Genomic DNA, 20,543 nt, shown 5'->3' on the forward strand with positions numbered 1-20,543 from the left:
AATCAGGGGTACTGGGCCAGGGGTGGCCATGCTTCTCCCCCACCTTTAAAAGTGGGAGGGCCATACGCACCCATTTTTTAACATGGGTGTAGTAGCTTCAGGCAGCCACAGAGCTTTGCAGTGGAGGAGTTGATAAGATGATTAGCTCCCCCGCCACGAGGCGCAGCCCCTGTTAGAGACTCCAGCCTCTTCCCTGTAGGGGGCTGAGGAGGGCCTTAGCCCCCGTTCGCCACGAGACCTGGCCCCTGCTCCTCCTTTTCCCTGAGGCCCCAACCCTGGCCAAGCGGGAAGCCAGAGCCGGGCCATGGTAAGAGCCACTCAGGGAACCCAGGCTGCTGTGGGGAGCCCGGGCCCTCCTCCTGCCCTCGATGGCATGAGCCCGGAAATGGGCCAGGGTCTGCTTTTAGGCACCCCAGCCCCTCCAGATGATGTGGTATCCTCAGTGCGAGAGGATACCTCTCTGGGGGAGGGAACTCCAGCTATTAGAAAGAGAAAGGTATTAGTAATGGGCGATTCGATCATTAGAAACATAGCTGGGAGAACCGCATGGTGACTTGCCTGCCTGGTGCGAAGGTTGCGGATCTCTCGAGACATCTAGATAGACTTATGTGTAGTGCTGGGGAGGAGGCGGTGGTCATAGTACATTTAGGTACCAATGACATAGGGAAGAATAGGAGAGAGGTACTGGAGGCCAAATTTAGGCTACTAGGTAAGAGATTGAAGTCCAGGACCTCCATGGTAGCGTTCTCTGAGATGCTCCCAGTTCCACGTGCAGGGCCAGTTAGACAGGCAGAACTGCAGAGTCTCAATGCATGGATGAGATGATGGTGTAGGGAGGAGAGGTTTAGATTTATTAGGAATTGGGGAAACTTTTTGGAAAGAGGGAGCCTATACAGGAAGGATGGGCTCCACCTAAACCAAAATGGAACCAGATTGCTGGCACTTAACATTAAAAAGGTCGTAGAGCAATTTTTTAACCTAAGGGCTGGGGGAAAGCCGACAGGTGCGGAGGATCATATGGTTTGGACATCACTTCGGGGAGGATCTATTAATAGAGAATCTCCATGTCCTCGTGAGTACGAGAGGATGGAAAATGATAAAATACAGGCAGGGTATGATCAGAAACAATCAAATAAGAGTCCCATTCAATTACATCATGTAATGGCAGACAGCTAAAAGGAAACAAGTTTTTAAAGTGCTTATATACCAATGTTAGAAGTCTAAATAATAAAATGGGTGAACTAGTGCCTTGTATTAAATTAGGATATTAATATAATAGGCATCACAGAAACTTGGTGTAATGAGGATAATCAATGGGATACAGTAATACTAGGGTACAAAATATTTAAGAAGGACAGAACAGGTCGTGCTGGTGGGGGAGTGGCATTATATGAAAGAAAGCGTAGAATCAAATGAAGTAAAAATCGTAAATGAATCAAACTGTACCATAGAATCTCTATGGATAGAAATTCCATGCTCTGATAATAAGAATATAGCGGTAGGGATATATTACCATCCACCTGACCAGGATGGTGATAGTGACTGTGAAATGCTCAGGGAGATTAGAGAGGCTATTAAAATAAAAAACTCAATAATAATAATAATATAATAATAATGGGGGATTTCAGTTATCTCCATATTGACTGGGTACATGTCACCTCAGGACGGGATGCAGAGATAAAGTTTCTTGACACCTTAAATGACTGCTTCTTGGAGCAGCTGGTTCTGGAACCCACCAGAGGTGAGCAATTCTTGATCTAGTTCTAAGTGGAGCACAGGATCTGGTCGAAGAGGTGAATATAGCTGGACCACTTGGTAATAGTGACCATAATATAATTAAATTTAATATCCTTGTGGCAGGAAAAGCACCACAGCGACCCAACACTGTAGCATTTAATTTCAGAAAGGAGAACTACACAAAAATGAGGAGGTTAGTTAAACAGAAATTAAAGGGTACAGTGCCAAAAGTGAAATCTCTGCAAGCTGCGTGGAAACTTTTGAAAGACACCATAATAGAGGCTCAACTTAAATGTATACCCCAAATTAAAAAACATAGTAAGAGAACCAAAAAAAAGGCACCGGGGCTAAACAACAAAGTAAAAGAAGCAGTGAGAGGCAAAAAGGCATCCTTTAAAAAGTGGAAGTTAAATCCTACTGAGGAAAATAGAAAGGAACATAAACACTGGCAAATGAAGAGTAAAAATACCATTAGGAAGACCAAAAAAGACTTTGAGGAACAGTTAGCCAAAGACTCAAAAAGTAATAGCAATTTTTTTTTTAAGGACATCAGAAGCAGGAAGCTTGCTAAACAACCAGTGGGGCCACTGGACGATCGAGGTGCTAAAGGAGCACTCAAGGACAATAAGGCCATTGTGGAGAAACTAAATGAATTCTTTGCATCGGTCTTCATGGCTGAGGACGTGAGGGAGATTCCCAAACCTGAGCCATTCCTTTTAGGTGACAGATCTGAGGAACTGTCCCAGGTTGAGGTATCATTAGAGGAGGTTTTGGAACAAATTGATAAATTAAACAGCAATAAGTCACCAAGACCAGATGGTATTCACCCAAGAGTTCTGAAGGAACTCAGATGTGAAATTGCAGAACTACTAACTGTAGTCTGTAACCTATCATTTAAATCAGCTTCTGTACCAGATGACTGGAGGATAGCTAATGTGATGCTAGTTTGTAAAAAGGGCTCCAGAGGTGATCCCGGCAATTACAGGCCTGTAAGCCTGACTTCAGTACCGGGCAAACTGGTTGAAACTATAATAAACAATAATATTGTCAGACACATAGATGAACATAATTTGTTGAGGAAGAGTCAACATGGTTTTAGTAAAGGGAAATCATGCCTCCGCCATCTATTAGAATTCTTTGAGGGGGTCAACAAGCATGTGGGCCAAGGGGATCCAGAGGATATAGTGTACTTAGATTTTCAGAAAGCTTTTGAATAGGTCCCTCACCAAAGGCTCTTATGCAAAGCAAGCTGCCACGGGATAAGAGGGAAGGTCCTCTCATGGATTGGTAACTGGTTAAAAGATAGGAAAGAAAGGGTAGATATAAATGGTCAGTTTTCAGAATGGAGAGAGGTAAATAGTGGTGTCCCCCAGGGGTTTGTACTGGGAGCAGTCCTATTCAACATATTCATAAATGATCTGGAAAAAGGGGTAAAGAGTGAGTTGGCAAAATTTGCAGATGATACAAAACTACTCAAGATAGTTAAGTCCCAAGCAGACTGCGAAGAGCTACAAAAGGATCTCACAAAACTGGGTGACTGAATGTTAGAGTGCTACTTTTTTTTTTTCCTCTCATGATGTATCTCGCTAATCAGAAGTTGCACTCAGCGGTCCCAAGTGTCTAGATCAGAAGTGTCTACAAATGTCAGCATAGTGTTTGCTAAGGTGAGGGCAGGGCCTCATGGCCTCTTCTGCTCCATTCCCAGAGACTCTGAACAGCTGCAGAGGCTTCTCTTGCACAGTGAGTGAATGAGTGTGTGTGCGCGCGCAGAGGGGCAACCCTTATAGTCTGGTGTAGGACTGGTGGGGGAGGGGGGGTGAGCTTTACAATGTTTCCCTCTTAACAAAGGACATAAATCAGAAAAAAAGAAAAGTGAGCAAAACTCAAACAGCTTTCTTTTGAAAAAGAATGTGTTGTCATTGACTTATTGTTATATTATTATTATTTATAAACCAGTAGCTGCCACAATATGCTAAGTATCATTCAAATACACAGATGATACAAATCTTACCCTCAAAAGCTCAGTATGTTATAATTTGTTTTAAAAAGAATTCCTTAAGAAAAATACTTGTTACAAGTAGACACTTTTTTTTTTTGGTCTATCCTAATTAATTTGTGAAATATGCTGCTCCCTTGCTAAAGTGGTTCTTACAAACCAATGGTAATTGTGTAAATTAAGATCTCTTAACTGAATTTGGAAGGTAGCCATATAATAGGTAATTTATAATGTCGAGCTGTTTTGTTCCATTATTTGGTCTTGATTAATTAGTTTCTAGATGAGTAATATCAAACCCCGCACCTGGTTGACATATTTATGTGGCCTTCATGATGTACAGGTTCTGCAGAGTTGATGCTTTTATTAAAAAATAAGTGCCTGTGACATGCTATAAATGAACTGAAGATGAACCGATGCAGCATCTTCCAGAGTCTGCAAACAGCCTGAAAGTAACTATGGTTCGTAGAGGTGGGAACTCCCCAGCTCTCATTCATCTAATTAGGGATAATAACTCCATAGCCTAATGGCAACATTAAGTATTTCATTGAGAGTTGCTGTGATGAGGGCAATGAAGAAAGAAGGAGAAACATTGAAAGGAGGATAGGGAAAGAAGGAGAAACGAACGACCAAAATGGCTGTAGTCGGAGGTGAGGATATGTCCATACCATGTGATGCAGTATGGAACAATTAATGGGCTTAGCAAATAAATAGTGATAAGGAAGGTCCAGATGCTGCCAACCTTATATTTAGTATTTTACTTTACAAATAGTCTGATTTCAATGATAACTACATTTTAGTGCCTGTGGCTGGTTAATTTGTATATAAAAGGCTCATTCTACCTTTGATGTTTGTGCAAACCTCCTACTGACATCAGTGGGAGGCCTGGGGTAGTTTGATGGAAAATACATTGTTTTAAGATAATTAAAAATGGAATTTTGCCCATTCCACAGAATGAGTTCAACACATCCAATTTGTAAAACACCAAATTTATATATTTGGAGTCATTTTGAATGTTAATTGCTTTTAAAATGAAAGTTACTGCTGAACTTATTTCTTGAGTATAAATATTTGTAATATGCTTCTATACAGGGGTTTTTGTTTTGAGTTCCCCAAACTGTTTCTGAAGGTGGGAGAATTCACAGCAGTATTCTGTGATATGAATGCACACTGTATAAATATTGAATAAATTCTCATGCCACATTAGTTCGAGTTCTTATCTCAAGCAACAGTATCTCATGTTCTGTAGCTTCCTGGTACCACAGATAAAGTATATAAAACATTTTAAATGCTTTAGGCTTTTTGCCATTAGCTTGTCTCTGTGTTGAGTGATTCAGTGCTAAAGGTTAGAAAATGTTCATCTTAAAATGTGTTGTCAAATTCTAATGGCAGTCTTGCCATTTGTCTCATTTTTAGAAATGAAAAACCTTAATGTTCTAAGTTTTATGGCATTTTTCATTTCCATAAATATTTTACTTTCCATTCTTGTAAAAGAAAAATACAGAAATTAAGATGCATTATTCAACTGCCAAGTTGTTGAAATGTTATAGACCTTATTTAGGGGGCAAAAGACACCCTCACGTTAATTAACTTTATTTAAATACATATATTCATGAAGCTATCTTAAATAAATAAAGATTTAAAATTTATATCCACAATCATAATTCCACTGTCAAGAGAAATATATACTAGTCCGTTAGTATAGAATTCAAGGTATTAGGCTGCAGGGCCCTCTGAAAATGGAGAGACATGAAGGGATTTCTCTTTGGAAATGCAGATGTCAGCTGTGTGTGCTTTGAATTGTCAGTAATAATGTTACCACAGGCTGACATTTTAGCCTATGTTTATATCATAGTCTTGTTCTAGAATCATTAAAGTTGTTAAGGCAGTTGTGGCATATGTTCTGTTATGGTTCAGTAAATCAAGGCATGTGCGGTACTTGTATGCATATTTTGTGTGGGTGTATATAGTATGTACTGAATTATTCATATTATTTAAGGTACTGATTTTGGGAATAAAAAGGAATATGTTCTGCTGGCAGTTTATTTCCAGACCAAATTAAAAAAAAAAAAAAAAAAAAAGAGAGAGATTCTTAGTCCATCCCAGACCAAGCTAAATATCTACTGGATACACAGACTTAGAGTGCTTTATTGAAGTAGAGCCTGGCAGCACTGTGATAGCATTTCCATTAAAAACACTGTGCTTGTGGGATTTATAATTCAAATACCACACTTTTGCCATCTGCACATTTATCCATAAGAAAATGTCTGTGGTATAGTTGGACAACGTAGGCTCAGGCATGACAAAATAAACCAGCAATTTTCGGCCTTCCCACTTCCTACCTGAAGAATCCCTATTGGGCTAGTGAATTTTTTTCTCCTTTACCGTGACTGTTTGTCTACAAGTCCTGAAATCCTACATTTAATTAAAAAAATTTTTTGCATCATTTTCCACCCAGAAGATTCAAAGTGGACCAGTGGGGCATACATTTTGATTTAACATATCTATAAAATTTGCTTTGTTTGGATTTAGTTTGTGCTATTTAAACTATAGGATCAGACATGACAATATACTCTTCCCCCATCTTTAGCAGGGGACAGTCTGTGACTGGACAGCAGGGAAGGAGAGAAGTCCAAAATGCATGGCAGAAGGAGATTTTTTCCCCCACACTCCCCTCCTTTGGTTCTCTGCTTAGCCATTGGCTGGGCAAGGGGGGTTGGGCCAGCTGATAGGCAAGGGAGGGGCACCTGACAGCTAATTTAAGATAGCCTGGGCTTTTTAAAAGCCTTTTATTCTCCAGTTAGCTGCAAAGAAGCAGTTCCTGTTTAGCCATATCTGGAGTAAGAAAACATTGGACAACACTGGAGGAGGCATGGGAAAAGAGCCAGCACATGTTGGGCAAGTAGTAACAAAGGGTTGGAAGGATTTTAGATTCTGGGGAACTTTGATTCAGAGGGGTCACCTTCTCCACACGGGCTTAGGTCTTGGGCTGGGACTGACCCTCCCCCCTCTTCCTCCCTAGCAGCAATAGTGGCAGCTTGCTCCAGTAGTGGGGCAATGATACAGGGAGCTTCCACGTCTGAAAGTTTCTTCCCCATCTTCCCTGCTGTTCTGGTTGGTTGTGTAATTGTGTCCCCATTAGGGAGGAATGGGGCACACTACTAGGTGGAACATAGCCACCCTGTAGGGACCTGTGTGGTCTCCACAGCCCCTGTAGACAGCGTGGCAGAGGGGTGGCAGAAGTCAGAGCCAGATGGCTGCAGTTAAGGGGGAGAGAGGAGGAGCTGTTGCTTCTGTGGCATGGGGAACAGGGCCTTATAGAAGGGGTGATGGGGACTGGGCGGCTGGGATAGCAAATGAGACCCAGCCAAGCTCTCATGGGAGTCCCACTTCTTAGATGGAGCAGTATATCTATTTTATACCCACAGGCTGGCAGATGGGTACACAGATCCTACTGCCTAAGCAGTCTCTGGCCACCCACAATTGCAAGAGCACAGTGGTTTGAGCACTGGCCTGCTAAACCCAGGGTTGAGTTCAATCCTTGAGGGGGCCACTTAAGGATCTGGGGCAAAATCAGTACTTGGTCCTGCTAGTGAAGGCAGGGGGCTGGACTCGATGACCTTTCAAGGTCCCTTCCAGTTCTAGGAGATAGGATATCTCCATTTATTTATTTATTTATTTATACCAAGTCGTGGTTCAGGGTTCCAAGGTGAGGAACAGGTTCCATGCGCCAGAGAGGAAAGCTCAGCTGATGGACACAGGGTGCAAATCCCTGCTTGAGATGGAGACATTGGGAGAGAGGGTTGATGTTTGTATCTGGGGGCATTTTATTGTGCATTGAACCCACAAGCAGGTAGCCACGTCAGAAAGTGTATCACAACTGAGCTTCAAAGCTGATGCCACTTGCCTTTGATGATATGGGCTGGGGCCAGCTCATATCCCTCCTGCATGCAGTGATGGCTGAGCTGTACTCACCTGATGTCCTGCTTATTCACCAGGGCAAAAAATGATTTTTGGGGACTGCACTGGATTAAATTTAAGGATTAGGATACAGAGGGATGTGGAGCTGATTCTGCAGTTATGGCCTTGCGCTCAGTTGGTTTGGTTTGGTTTGAGATGTTCACAAGATGAATTTGGTGGGTGGGACCACTGAGCCAGCCCATGTTGACAAGATGTGAAAAATGTGAGCCATGAGGTAGCCAGGATAATTATGGAGTTTGGAGTGGACTGTGATAACACAGGCATATCTGATACAATGGTCCTGAGCTATTTTAGGTATGATGGAGTGCATCTGTCAAATGCTGGGGCTGGTGTTTGGCTCCTTGACCAGGGGTTGGGTCAGGCAGGAGATGGGTACCAGGCATGGTGGGTGTGGGGTGTACCCATATTAGTTGCTGGTGTCTCCCTTATCTGGTGTCCAGAATGGGTAAAGGCTAAAAGGGCCAGCTCCCAGAGGTAAATGAGATATGGCATTTTGCTGTTGGACTTAGCACTCGTAAGCAGGGAGCAGCCTGACGTCTTCGCAAACTGATGCACTCGCTGCTTCCCACCACCTGGTGGCCTCTGTCATCACACCCCCTTTTACGTGGGGGAGGGAAGGAGAGAGGTTTCACAACAGAGCTGAGTCCATGGGGTAGATCAGGGATGGTCTACTCTGAGTTACTGTTTGGTTTCTGATTGAAGCCCTGTAACCCTCACTGGAACCAGTAAATGGCTCATGTGAGAAAGGGGTGTGTGTGGGGAGGAAGTATAATGTCCCTTTCTGAGGTATAATTAATAAAGTTACAGTCTCCCATTTAAATCCATCACATGTGTCATTCATTCATCTGTTTGGCTTAATGGATAGCAACTTTCAGCCTCCCCACTTCCTACCTGAAGAACTGGGTTAGTTAATTTTTTCTCCTTGATGGGGATTGGGGGTTGTATTCAGGGCCGGCTCCAGGCACCAAGCACCCAAGCTGGTGCTTGGGGCTGCACCTGGAGGGGGGCGCAGCGCTCCGGCCGCCGGGGAGAGCGGGGCCACAGCTGGGCTCACCGCCCTCCCCCCGGCACTCTAGCCGCCCTCCCCCCGGCCGCCGGGGGTAGAGCGGCGAGCCCCTGTCGGGGCTCGCCGCCCTGCACTCTGGCTCCGGGGGGAGAGCCGAGCCCCAGCCGGGGCTCGCCGCCCTCTCGCAGCCCTGCCCCCGGCGCTCTGGCCGCGGGGGGGGGGGAGCGGGGGAGAGCCGAGCCCCCGCCGGGGCTCGCCGCCCTCCTCCGGCCGCCCTCCCCCCCCGGCGCCCTGCCCCCGGCGGCCGGGGGGAGAGCGGAGCCCCCACCGGGGCTCGCCACCCTCCCCCCTGGGCTCCCCGCGGGGGGGGGGGGCGGAGGCTTTTTTGCCTTGGGCGGCAAAAAAGCCAGAGCCGGCCCTGGTTGTATTAAAAACAAAACAGTGTTAACAAAAGTACTATGGATTACAACCATAGCACCTTGTGTTGTGATCTCTCAGTACAATTATACAGAGTTACACCATGTTAGTAAAGCTTAGATAGGAAGAGGTGTTAATTCAGCAGACTTCTTTTTTCTCTGGGGGCATGTCTCAACTTGAATTTTTACTCATGGTTTAATACACATTAATTAACCCATGCTAACACAATTGCCAATGCTAGTGTATCAGAGGGGTAGCCGTGTTAGTCTGAATCTGTAAAAAGCAACAGAGGGTCCTGTGGCACCTTTAAGACTAACAGAAGTATTGGGAGCAAAAGCTTTCGGGGGTAAGAATCTCACTTCTTCAGATGCAAGTGAGGTTCTTACCCACGAAAGCTTATGCTCCCAATACTTCTGTTAGTCTTAAAGGTGCCACAGGACCCTCTGTTGCTTAATGCTAGTGTAGGTAGACACAAATGTTTCTTGCTAGTTGTGTTTAAGACTAAAATACACTATCACAACAAACATTTGCTTCATGGAACAAAACGTGTGTAGTGTCTGCACTAGAATTTAAAACCTTTTTAATTAACACGTTAAAACACAGCTAAAGTGCCATATCATCAAGCAGCACTGAACCAATAACAATCTCCCTTCACAAATTATCAGAACTTGCAAAATCCTGAAGTCAGTTTAGGTACTCAGATATTTATAGGTATTAAAAAAAAAAAATCTGATACATGTCTGAGACATGTCAAGTGTTAAATGTCCAGAGTGGATTCTAAAACACATTATATGTTTTTGGAAAACAGTTTTAAAATATCTCTCTCTCACTGTAAGAGGGAATTTAAACAATCTCCAATTTTTAGTTTTTCCTCCCAAGTTATTTATTACAGCCTATGTTACCTCTTACTATTTTTTGCTAAAAGCTGGGGTCTTCTTTTTTAAATTGGGTGTTATCATTTGGAGACTTAAGATCAGTCTGGGACAAGTCTGTCTTTTATTTCTCTCTAGTGCTTTGTATTTCATTCTTTAGCAACACTTGCTAATCATGGTCAACTGCTAATAACAAAGAAAAGCCCTCCCAACACTACTTGAATTCAATATGTCCTTGATTTAAATTCAGAATTATGCTAAATTTCTGTTCCTTTCTAAAAGTGGATGCTTTGAAAGAGTGAAACCCATCCCAATTTTTTTACTTGGGTGGTTGATGAATTATTTCCAAGCTATTTTCTATGATTTCTGAACCACCGACTCTTACATCAGTCTAGCTTTGACCTTTACCCAAGGAAACCAGTGGTAATATACCGTAACTAGCTTTGAAATAAAAATTTGAGTGTCAGAACTGTGGGAGATAATTACTTCAGAGTAGGTGTGAGAAGGGAAAGGATTCTTTAAGGCAGAGAGAATAAGGTGATTAGAAGATTTCATATGGAATCAGTTAAAAGAATTGAAATTGCTAGCTACTAATGGCTTCAAGTCAATTTATGCCACTACAGTAAAACCCTTTACAATGATTAACTGTAAAATAATTGTGTGAACACAATTTCCTGTTTTTTTCAGGATAAAAGATTTAAAATATTAGACCTAGTTTTTTGAAGTTCTTATAAGAGATGAGTGAGCGGGGAAGTGGTTTTAGGAAAAGTAGCAGAATAATGGGGTAGTGAACTTCAACTTTTCTGGGTACATATTTTGAAGTTGAAAAGACTCCTTGAGAATCAGGTCTTTTCTTCCGTAACTTGTTGCAAAGATCAAGGTGGTGATGCCCTGTACTTTCCCAAATTGTAAATAGAAAATAAATCTGTGTCTGTGTTTAGTTAACCATTAAATTTCCTCTGAGTGGACAAGGTCAGTCATTATGTAGATGTGTTTTCATGTATGCTCCACACAGACTGGCTTGAATGAACAATGGAGTGGTAGCATTTTGAGTGTCAGTACCTAAAATTAGATCCCACAGCTATGCTGTGCCTTAAATGAAGTGAACAATATGAGAGTTTTGCTCACTCTTGCTTCTAGAATTTTCCCTACCCTAACTATTCATTAATTCAACTAGGCTTTCATTTAAAATGGGAAAAATAATCAGAAAAATGAGAAGACAAATGCTCCTTTCATGTTGATGCTGTACCATCCCTCTAATATTTTTGTTGAGAAATGGTTATTAATCTTTCCCTCTTTAATAGTTTAGGTTCTCCTTCTGCTCCTATATCTGCCTTTTGATTTAGGAATTGGGTGATACTTCTGCTGATCACAAAGGCAGCCCCTTCTGATCGTCCTTTTTTAAAAAAGAGTAAATGTTGCTATTCTAAGAACATAAGAATGGCCCTACTGGGTCAGACCAAAGGTCCATTTAGCCCAGTATCCTGTCTTCCGACAGTGGCCAGTGCCAGATGCTTCAGAGGGAATGAACAGAACAGGTAATCATCAAGTGATCCCTCCCCTGTTGCTCATTCCCAGCTTCTGGCAAACAAAGGCTAGGGACACCATTCCTGCCCATCCTGGCTAATAGCCATTGATGGACCTATCATCCCTGAATTTATCTAGTTCTTTTTTGAACCCTGTTATGGTCTTGGCCTTCACAACATCCTCTGGTAAGGAGTTCCACAAGTTGACTGTGGATTGTGTGAGGAAATCCTTCCTTTTATTTGTTTTAAACCTGCTGTCTATTAATTTCATTTGGTGACCCCTGTTCTTGTGTTATGAGAAGTAGTAAACAACACTTCCTTATCTACTTTCTCAACACCAGTCATGATTTTATAGACCTCAATCATATCTCCCCTTAGCCATCTCTTTTATAAGCTGAAAAGTCTGTCTTATTAATCTCTCCTCATACAGAAGCCTTTCCATATCCCGAATAATTTTTGTTGCCCTTTTCCAATTCCAGTATATCTTTTTTGAGATGGGGCGACCACATCTGCACACAGTATTCAAGATGTGGGCGTACCATAGAGTTATATAGAGACAACATGATATTTTCTGTCCTAGTTTCCTATTCCTATCCTATTCTAGTTTCCTATTTTCATTTCTTATAACTTTTCAAAGCTTTCATAGTTTACGGTCAAATTTTTGTGCCTTGTTCACTGCATGAAGGAAATTTTGTAGAGGTAATTTGTGGAAAAAATGTGCATTATTTTTGAATGTGAAGGAGGAAGAGGCAGAGTGAGGTATGGGCTTGGCAAAATAAGTCTCAAATATTTTAGACTCTGGACATAATGCTAAAGCATGAACTATATGACTTGTATTGCTATAAAAGTGACACATTTGATTGAAATTAACATTTCTAAAATTAGCATTACATTTCTACATAATCTATTCCTATTCAGTTAATGGCAGCTACAGTAAGTTGCCACTTGCTAGTACTCTAAATATAACAAACCACATTATGATCATTATTATTTTTCCAGATGTGTTTTTTTTAATTGCCTTGCTTATCTGATATATTACACCAAATGAGTAAAGAAGGATATAAAATGAATAATTTCTTTCAGCTCTTGAAAGGTCACAGTTTAACACCTGAGAATTAAACAAGAACTTTAGTACCTTTTATGACTGAGCAATAATCTATTCTACTAGTTTTTGCTGTCCTTATGTAATACTAGGTTTGTTTGTTTTTTCCAAATTTTCTAATCTACAACTGTGTTTAACTTCATTTTCTATAACAAAAATGCCAATCTCTAATTCTTGGTACGAAAGGTATTTGTAATACACATGAAGCAAGGGTTTGAGTTAGCTTTGCAAGTTATATTGTCAGCTAGTTGTCATTAAAAATTATGAACAAAGTGGACTAAATAATATTAGTAAAACAGCACTATATTAAAATACTGTTATGGTTATCTTACACAATTCTATGCTTATGAAATCATCAATTTTAGATTACTTGCTCTCTTAGTTCTTGAACACACAAGTTTAGCAGGACATTTTTTTTTAAAAAATAAGCTATCATTGGATAAATAGGGCATCAGCCCTCTTCAGCCCTAGAGAAATATGTGCAAGCTGGGAAATTTGACAGGAATATGTATATTTTGTTATGTTTTGATGATATTCAGTGTATCTGTATATTTGTAAATATTTTGTTTATAAATATTTTGTAAGGCAAACTTCAGTTTAATCATAATTTGATAAACATTTAGGTTTTTTATATTATTTTTTGTCTAACTTGGCAGGGACAGCCAGTTGGAGAATGTGATTTTAACATTCGACTAGCATGTATAGAAAAAGAGATTATATTTCCACGGCATGAAAAGATGAAGAATGGTCTTATTGACAAAGCACAGGAACCATTCAGTGTTCGAAACAAACCATTTTTTGACATCCACGCTGCAAGAAAGGTAAATTTATTGAATTTAGGTTTATTAATGTTGTGGTGCTAAAGACAGTAGCTTAGTTCTGAATCTGGGTTTTCCCTCTGTTAATGTAGCTATAGCAATGTCAATTGTTAAGGGAGCATTCAGCGCTCCTTGGCTGGGATTTGGGAATTAGGGTCACTCTGAATATGGCTTGTGGCTTTAATCTATCTATTCCTTCTGGAGTACCATTTTCTCCATTTACAAAACCCTTCTTTACTTTTGCACAAACTTCAGTTTTATCTAACAATGCTGAACTGTTGCTGTAGTTGTGTTGGTTCCAGGATATTAGAGAGACGAGGTATGAGAGGTAGTATCATTTATTGGATGAACTTCGGTTGGTGAATGAGAAAAGCTTTCGAGCTACATAGAGCCCATCTTCAGGTCCTGAAGAATCAATGCTTGGGATTTGAAGGCAGGAACCTGTTACCTTTTTTTTTTAAATGTGTTCCTTGATTTTCTGTTACCTTATTTAGCTGTTTATTTACAAATGTTAGAATTCCTAATTCTCATTGTGCACTTCTTCAGTGTAGAAAGGTGATTTCCTTCTGTACAGCTATTTTAAATTCTTCCATGTTGGTTGGCATGTGACCCTTATTTCTTCTCCTAAAGCTAGCTGCTCATTTGTACTCATCCCTACCATAGCAATTAGTCATATGTAGTCCTCTGCAAAATACTTATAGCTGAATGTAATGGTTGAGCATTGGATCACTTGCTTCCATGTGTTTTTATTATTGCCTAGAGTTTGAGGCAGGGAATGGGCTTGCTGGGGAGTAGGCAGAAATTGCAGAACCTTTTGGCTAACAGAGTGACTGATGAAAACTACAAGAATTAGAAAATTCTTAGAACATGGTCTTCAAACAGAATGATAAATTAATAGAGAGTACTGGTCCTGGGAAAGTTTCCGTCCAGAGCAGTGGTACTCAGACTGAGGCTCCTGAGCCACAAGTGGCTCTTTTATATCTCCTGCAGTTTTTTGCAGCACATAATATTAAAACACTCTGTGATTTAATTATTAACCAATCAGGATGCTTTTACTATGTCATTAACCAATTGTAGTTGATAAAATACTAATACTTGGTAAGTTATTTTGCTGTGAGAATAATTACACACACACACTAAATACTTCCCATGTCATACTGTTTAAATATGAATATATAGTACTATAGTAAATGAAACAAATTCACTCTACTGTGGCTCTTTTGCGTAATGTTGATTGCTACTTTGGCTCCTGAACCACTGAGGTCTGAAATCACTGATCCAGAGAGACTTTATTTCTGATTGAGCCTTGTGAATTTAGTGCAGCATATGGGTGACCACTGTTTCTTTAGGTGTATTAAGTTATTTTGGACTGCCAACCAGGAAAATATTTTAAGTAACTAATTAGATAACATTGTATAGAGATTTTTGAATTCAAAATAAAATTTTCGCAGGGAAAAAGTAGTTCTTGACTGAAATATATAGTAATTGTGCTTGAGATTAAAAAAAATCTGAGGCAAAGAAAAGATTATCTGGAAGAATTACATTGTGCATAATTTATAGTTACTGGAAATGTACTGAGATCCCAGAAGATTTAACTTGATGATTTAAAAATTCACAAGGAAACTGAACTCTCTTTAAAACGTATTTTAATATATTTATTCAAATCACGAAAAAAGCTTTTCCAGAGCTCAAGGTGCTATACAATCATAAACACATTCAAAACTTCTATTGGTCAGTTGTTTTTGACCACAGTTCGAATAGGAAAAAATATTTCTAGGCGAGAAGTCATATTTTTCAGCAAACATATTTACCTGTTCTACTAATATCACCCTAAATTATTAAAATAGAACATTTTTAAAAATCAGTCTAACTTTTCAGCATATATGCACTTTTACGGTTTCCATTTGGCTTAGTTTGATTGATTAAAATAGTCTGGTCAGTTTTTCTCCAGAGAAGCAGAATTCCAAAAAATCAATGAAACAAATGTTCATCTTCAGAGAAAAGTCACATGTGTTTTCCTGTTTTCGGGATGTTTGGGGACTCATAGAATTTGGGGACCAACTTGTTGCCAAACTGGCTTGCTTTTCACTTTCCCTAGCTAAAGATGTGGCTTCCCCCTTCAAGAGCCCTCACAGCACTCCTTATTTTAGTCACCCTGCCCCCAGCTAGCATGATGAAACAGGGAGAGTCACTGCCAGGGTAAATTAAGATACCCTTTTAAAAACTAATATCTAATCGTTTCCTCAAAAGGAATGTCTTGAGTTCCTCCCCATGTATGAAAATGAGTAACATAACTTCTTCAAGTAGTGTCTCTATGGATGCTTCACTGTAGGTGCAGCAGAGCCGCCTGCGCCTGGGATCGGAGATTGGTAGCATTGCCCGTTGGGCCACACATGCGCTCCTCTTAGTCTCGCATTGTGGGCAGCATCTATATATAGTGCTGTGCAGTCCAACCGCCTTCAGTTCCTTCTCAACCACCTTTGGTCTGGGACACAATCTGGATCAGAGCCCTTCTTCCTCCTTAACCTTTAGAGATACTCTCATTAATTTTCTCCCCCTTAAAAACCCAACTTTTAGTTACTCTTCCCTCCCTGTTACCTTATGCTTCCCCGTTTCCCGCCCTCCCCGATTGGAAGCTCTCCCCCTTGGAAGTATGCTGGGATTCCCCTGGTTCAAGAGGTGCCTCTCTTGTTGGGAGGCCTTTCCTGTGAATGATGGTCACTCATGGTGCATCCACTGCCTCGGCGAGGGCCACATCGCACAGAAGTGCACCCACTGAATCAGCTTGACTACCCAGGCCCAAAAGGACCATGAACTCAGACTGAAAATTCTCCTCATGGAGAGTTCTTTACAACCAGCTTCAGACCCGGCCCTGATATCTCGCCAATGTGGTTCTCACCTTGGCTCAGTCATCAGCTGATCTCCTGCTTGCTGCAGCCATCCAAGGGGTAATCCTCTGTTTCCCACTCAGATGGGAAGAAATGGACCACTACATCGCCTGCCAAGGAACCGGCTCAGAAAAAGCCATCCCCTGCGAGGTCAGTAGCCTCAACATCCTCAGGGGTGAGACTTCGCTCCTATGACCATCCGTGTATCTCTGGCACAGGAGCTAAACAGAAGTCCAAGGACCCTAGATGGGTAGAAACACAAGTGGGGACACTGTCTCTTGAGACCGAGAAGCACAGCGCAAGATCTTCCGAAATAGAATCATAGTCATAGATTTTAAGGTCAGAAGGGACCATTATGATCATCTAGTCTGACCTCCTGCACAGAATCTCACCCACCCACTCCTGTAATAACCCCAACCTATGTCTGAGCTGTTGAAGTCCTCAAATCATGATTTAAAGACTTCAAGGTGCAGAGAATCCTCCAGCAAGTGACCCGTGCCCCACGCTGCAGAGGAAGGCGAAAGTCCCCCAGGGCCTCTGCCAATCTGCCCTGGAGGAAAATTCCTTCCCGACCCCAAATATGGCGATCAACTAAACCCTGAGCATGTGGCCAAGACTCACCAGCCAGACACCCAGGAAAGAATTCTCTGTAGTAACTCAGATCCCACTCCCGCTAACATCCCATCACAGGCCATTCGGCATATTTACTGCTAATAGTCAAAGATCAATTAATTGCCAAAATTAGGCTATCCCATCATACCATCCCCTCCATAAAGTTATCCATCTTAGTCTTGAAGCCAGATATGTCTTTTGCCCCCACTGCTCCCCTTGGATGCTGTTCCAGAACTTCACTCCTCTGATGGTTAGAAACCTTCGTCTAATTTCAAGTCTAAACTTCCTGATGGCCAGTTTATATCCATTTGTTCTTGTGTCCACATTGGTACTGAGCTTAAATAATTCCTCTCCCTCCCTGGTATTTATCCCTCTGATATATTTATAGAGAGCAATCATATCTCCCCTCAGCCTTCTTTTGGCTAGGCTAAACAAGCCGAGCTCTTTGAGTCTCCTTTCATAAGACAGGTTTTCCATCCCTCGGATCATCCTAATAGCCCTTCTCTGTACCTGTTCCAGTTTGAATTCATCCTTCTTAAACATGGGAGACTGGAACTGCACACAGTATTCCAGATGAGGTCTCACCAGTGCCTTGTATAACGGTACTAATACCTCCTTATCTCTACTGGAAATACCTTGCTTGATGCATCTCAAGACTGCATTAGCTTTTTTCACAGCCATATCACATTGGCGGCTCATCGTCATCCTGTGATCAATAAATACTCCGAGGTCCTTCTCCTAATCTGTTACTTCCAACTGATGAGTCTGCAGTTTATAACAAAAATTCTTGTTATTAATCTCTAAATGCATGACCTTGCACTTTTCACTATTAAATAGTACTGAGTGCCTCATCCAAGATAACCTTGGATTCTTCGGTACCAACAACTCTCCTTCCACCAACCAAACACTCGGCACCAAGTAATCCCTTGGTGCCGATGTGAACCTTGGCACTGGGAAAGCTCTCTTCACCAAGTAAGCTATCTACCAGCCACTCAAGGGAATGCACTCTGCTTTTGGCATTGATAATTCCTTCACTTTCCAAACACTCACCATTGTCGATGATGCCCCTGCCTACTCCACAGCAATTCAGCTTTCCAAGGGACCTGGTTGTCTCTGATACGTCTGAGTCGCCACTCCTAGAGAGCACCCTATAGCTTATGACTCTGCCTGGGAGTTACAACAAAACTGCCTTTCACCACTGAGAACTGCTTCACCCTTTCCCAGCAAGGAGAAAGAGGAAGAAGAGTGCTCTGTTCCACCCACAAATCCAGAACACACACACAGATAATCCTCTGCTCATCCCCTTTACCCGGAACCAAACTGGGGCCGTGGTACGGCCCCCCATGGATGCAACCCCACATACCAATTCATCCACATTGGCCTTACTGGGACTCATGGGGTAGGAATAGGGCACATTTTCCCAAACAGCCCATAAAGCAGAGCCAGAAAGACACATAATTGATATCCCCATCCGTCTCTCAACTACCTCATGTCGACCCAGTAACGATGGAGCAACAGCAGGAAGACATGGAGGAAGACCACTCCACTTCTCCTCCTCTTCTCCTGATGAGGCCATTATGCCACCACCACCTGCGTCAGCAAACAATTTCAGACACTTTCAAGAACTACTGTGCAGAATCTCTCCAGATCCCTCTGGAGGAAGTCAAAGAGCAACAGCACAAGCTGCTCAGTATCCTCCACATCTCCACACTGGCAAAGATAGCTCTCCCTATCAATGAGGCCCTGTTGGATCCTGCCAAGTACTCTGGAAGACCCCAGCATTCATCCCGCCAATCTGCAAGTGAGTGGACAAAAAATACTATGTCCCTGCTAAGGACTTGGAATTTCCCCCCCCAGCCTACTCTAAACTCCTTGATCATTAATGAGGTACACAAGAAGGGACGCCAACACCACCCCAGGGCAACGCCAAACAGGGACTGGAAGCAACTAGACTTCTTCATTCGCAAAGCGTATTCTTCTGCTACACTTCAGTTCCATATTGCCAGTTACCAGGCTCTTATGGCCAAATACAATCATATTAACTATTCTAAAATACCAGGAATTCTGTCAACATCTGCCAGAGGATAAGGAGGAGCAATTCCAGACACTTGTGTCTGAAGGACACCTTCTCGCCCGCACAGCACTACAAGCTTCCCTGGGTTCTGCAGACACGGCTGCCTGTTTCATCGCAACAGCCATGGTAATGAGACGAGCATCCTGGCTTCACCTCTCCAGATTCCCTAAAGAAGTATAGACCAGGATCTATCCTTTGAGGATTCCAAACTATTTACCGAGTGTATGGATGAGTCCCTACGTTCTCTAAAGGACTCTGGAGCAACTCTCTGCTTTCTCTGCATATATATACATCAGGGCTGAAGAGATGTCAGGGGAAATACCAGTGTACCTCAAGATCCTGACCTCCACCTTTCACTCCTCACCATCAGTATGATGCACAATGAAGACTGTTGGACAACTGTTTAGCCCCGTTTTATCCATTATGACGGCAAATCACTTCAGAGAAGTGGGTCATAGAAATAATCAAAAAAGGGTGTATTCCATTCCCTATGGATGCTCCACTACCCACCCACCTCCCCTCTGCTTCGGAGCTCAAAGATTAAGCTCTGCAGTAGAGAAGGAACTGCGGCCGGTTGGACCACACAACACTATAGATAGATGCCGCCCACGGTGTGAGATGGGGAGAAGTGCATGTGCGACCCAATGGGCACTGCTACCCGAAGATCTCTGATCCCAAGCGCAGGGGGCACTGCTGCATCTACGTTGAAACACCTATGTGACACACATCTCAAAGTACATCATTTATTGCACATGGTGAATAACCTTCTATTATTCTCAAAGAAGAGTCTGGCAATTTATTCTTATCTTTAGTTTCATCCTCGGGAAGTAAGGTTGAGATGTCCTTTACAGACCTCTCCCTTTTTGTTTCCTGTTTAGTTATGCTTCAGAGTAGGAAGGGAAGTGAGCCACTAAGTAAGCCCCTGCCATTTCCATGGCAATAACTTCTATGAACAGATCTTGCTTCTCCACAAAGGAGGGTTCATGTCTCCCCCTCACTCTTCTCCATAGACACCCTCCAAAATGGGAGGAATACAAAAGGAGAAATCCACAGACTCTAATAACATAAGTGTTTACAGCCAGGGCCCAAAGTAGTGTAGCCATGGTAGAAATTCAACTAGAAAAGGAGTTGTCATTGAAAACAAAGAACCTCCTCTCTAAGGTAAAATCAGATAGCATCATACTGCTGCATGACTCTTTTGAAGGAGTCATTTTGGACCACAAGGGGCCACCTCAATATTCTACAAAACCCAAATGCTGAAGAATTCCTTTTCCCTCCTGAAAGTCATCACAGTGGTGGATCCCTGGCAAAAGATATACTTCTCTCAAGGTAGGTGGGGCATGAGGATGTTTGGAGAATGGCATGTCTTCCCTAAGGACCCTACCAACCAGATAATAGCACCCCAGAAGAGGTTTAGAGGCATCCTCTGCTCCCTCGAAGCTCCTACAACATGGTTGCAGCAATCCCTTGGCAGGAACAATATCGTATTTGCTGGACATTTTGTACCAGTTTAATCT

The 20,543-nt window shown here is 42.2% G+C and overlaps 1 protein-coding gene across 3 annotated transcripts in view; it reads left to right on the plus strand.

Moving 5' to 3' along the window:
* The window catches only part of RNGTT (RNA guanylyltransferase and 5'-phosphatase), a 409,198-nt gene that overhangs the window by 184,917 nt on the left and 203,738 nt on the right, over positions 1-20,543 (plus strand). For 2 of the 3 annotated variants that reach the window (XM_026654244.2, XM_026654249.2), the window contains exon 11: positions 13,291-13,455. The exons of the other annotated variant lie outside the window; for it this stretch is intronic. In XM_026654244.2, the coding sequence (XP_026510029.1) occupies positions 13,291-13,455 (165 nt within the window). The remainder of the gene's footprint in view (positions 1-13,290; positions 13,456-20,543) is intronic. 3 annotated transcript variants of the gene reach the window in all.

Source organism: Terrapene carolina, unplaced genomic scaffold (assembly GCF_002925995.2).
Source record: "Terrapene carolina triunguis isolate 2854851 unplaced genomic scaffold, T_m_triunguis-2.0 Scaffold42, whole genome shotgun sequence".
Classification (NCBI taxonomy): Eukaryota; Metazoa; Chordata; order Testudines; family Emydidae; genus Terrapene; species Terrapene triunguis.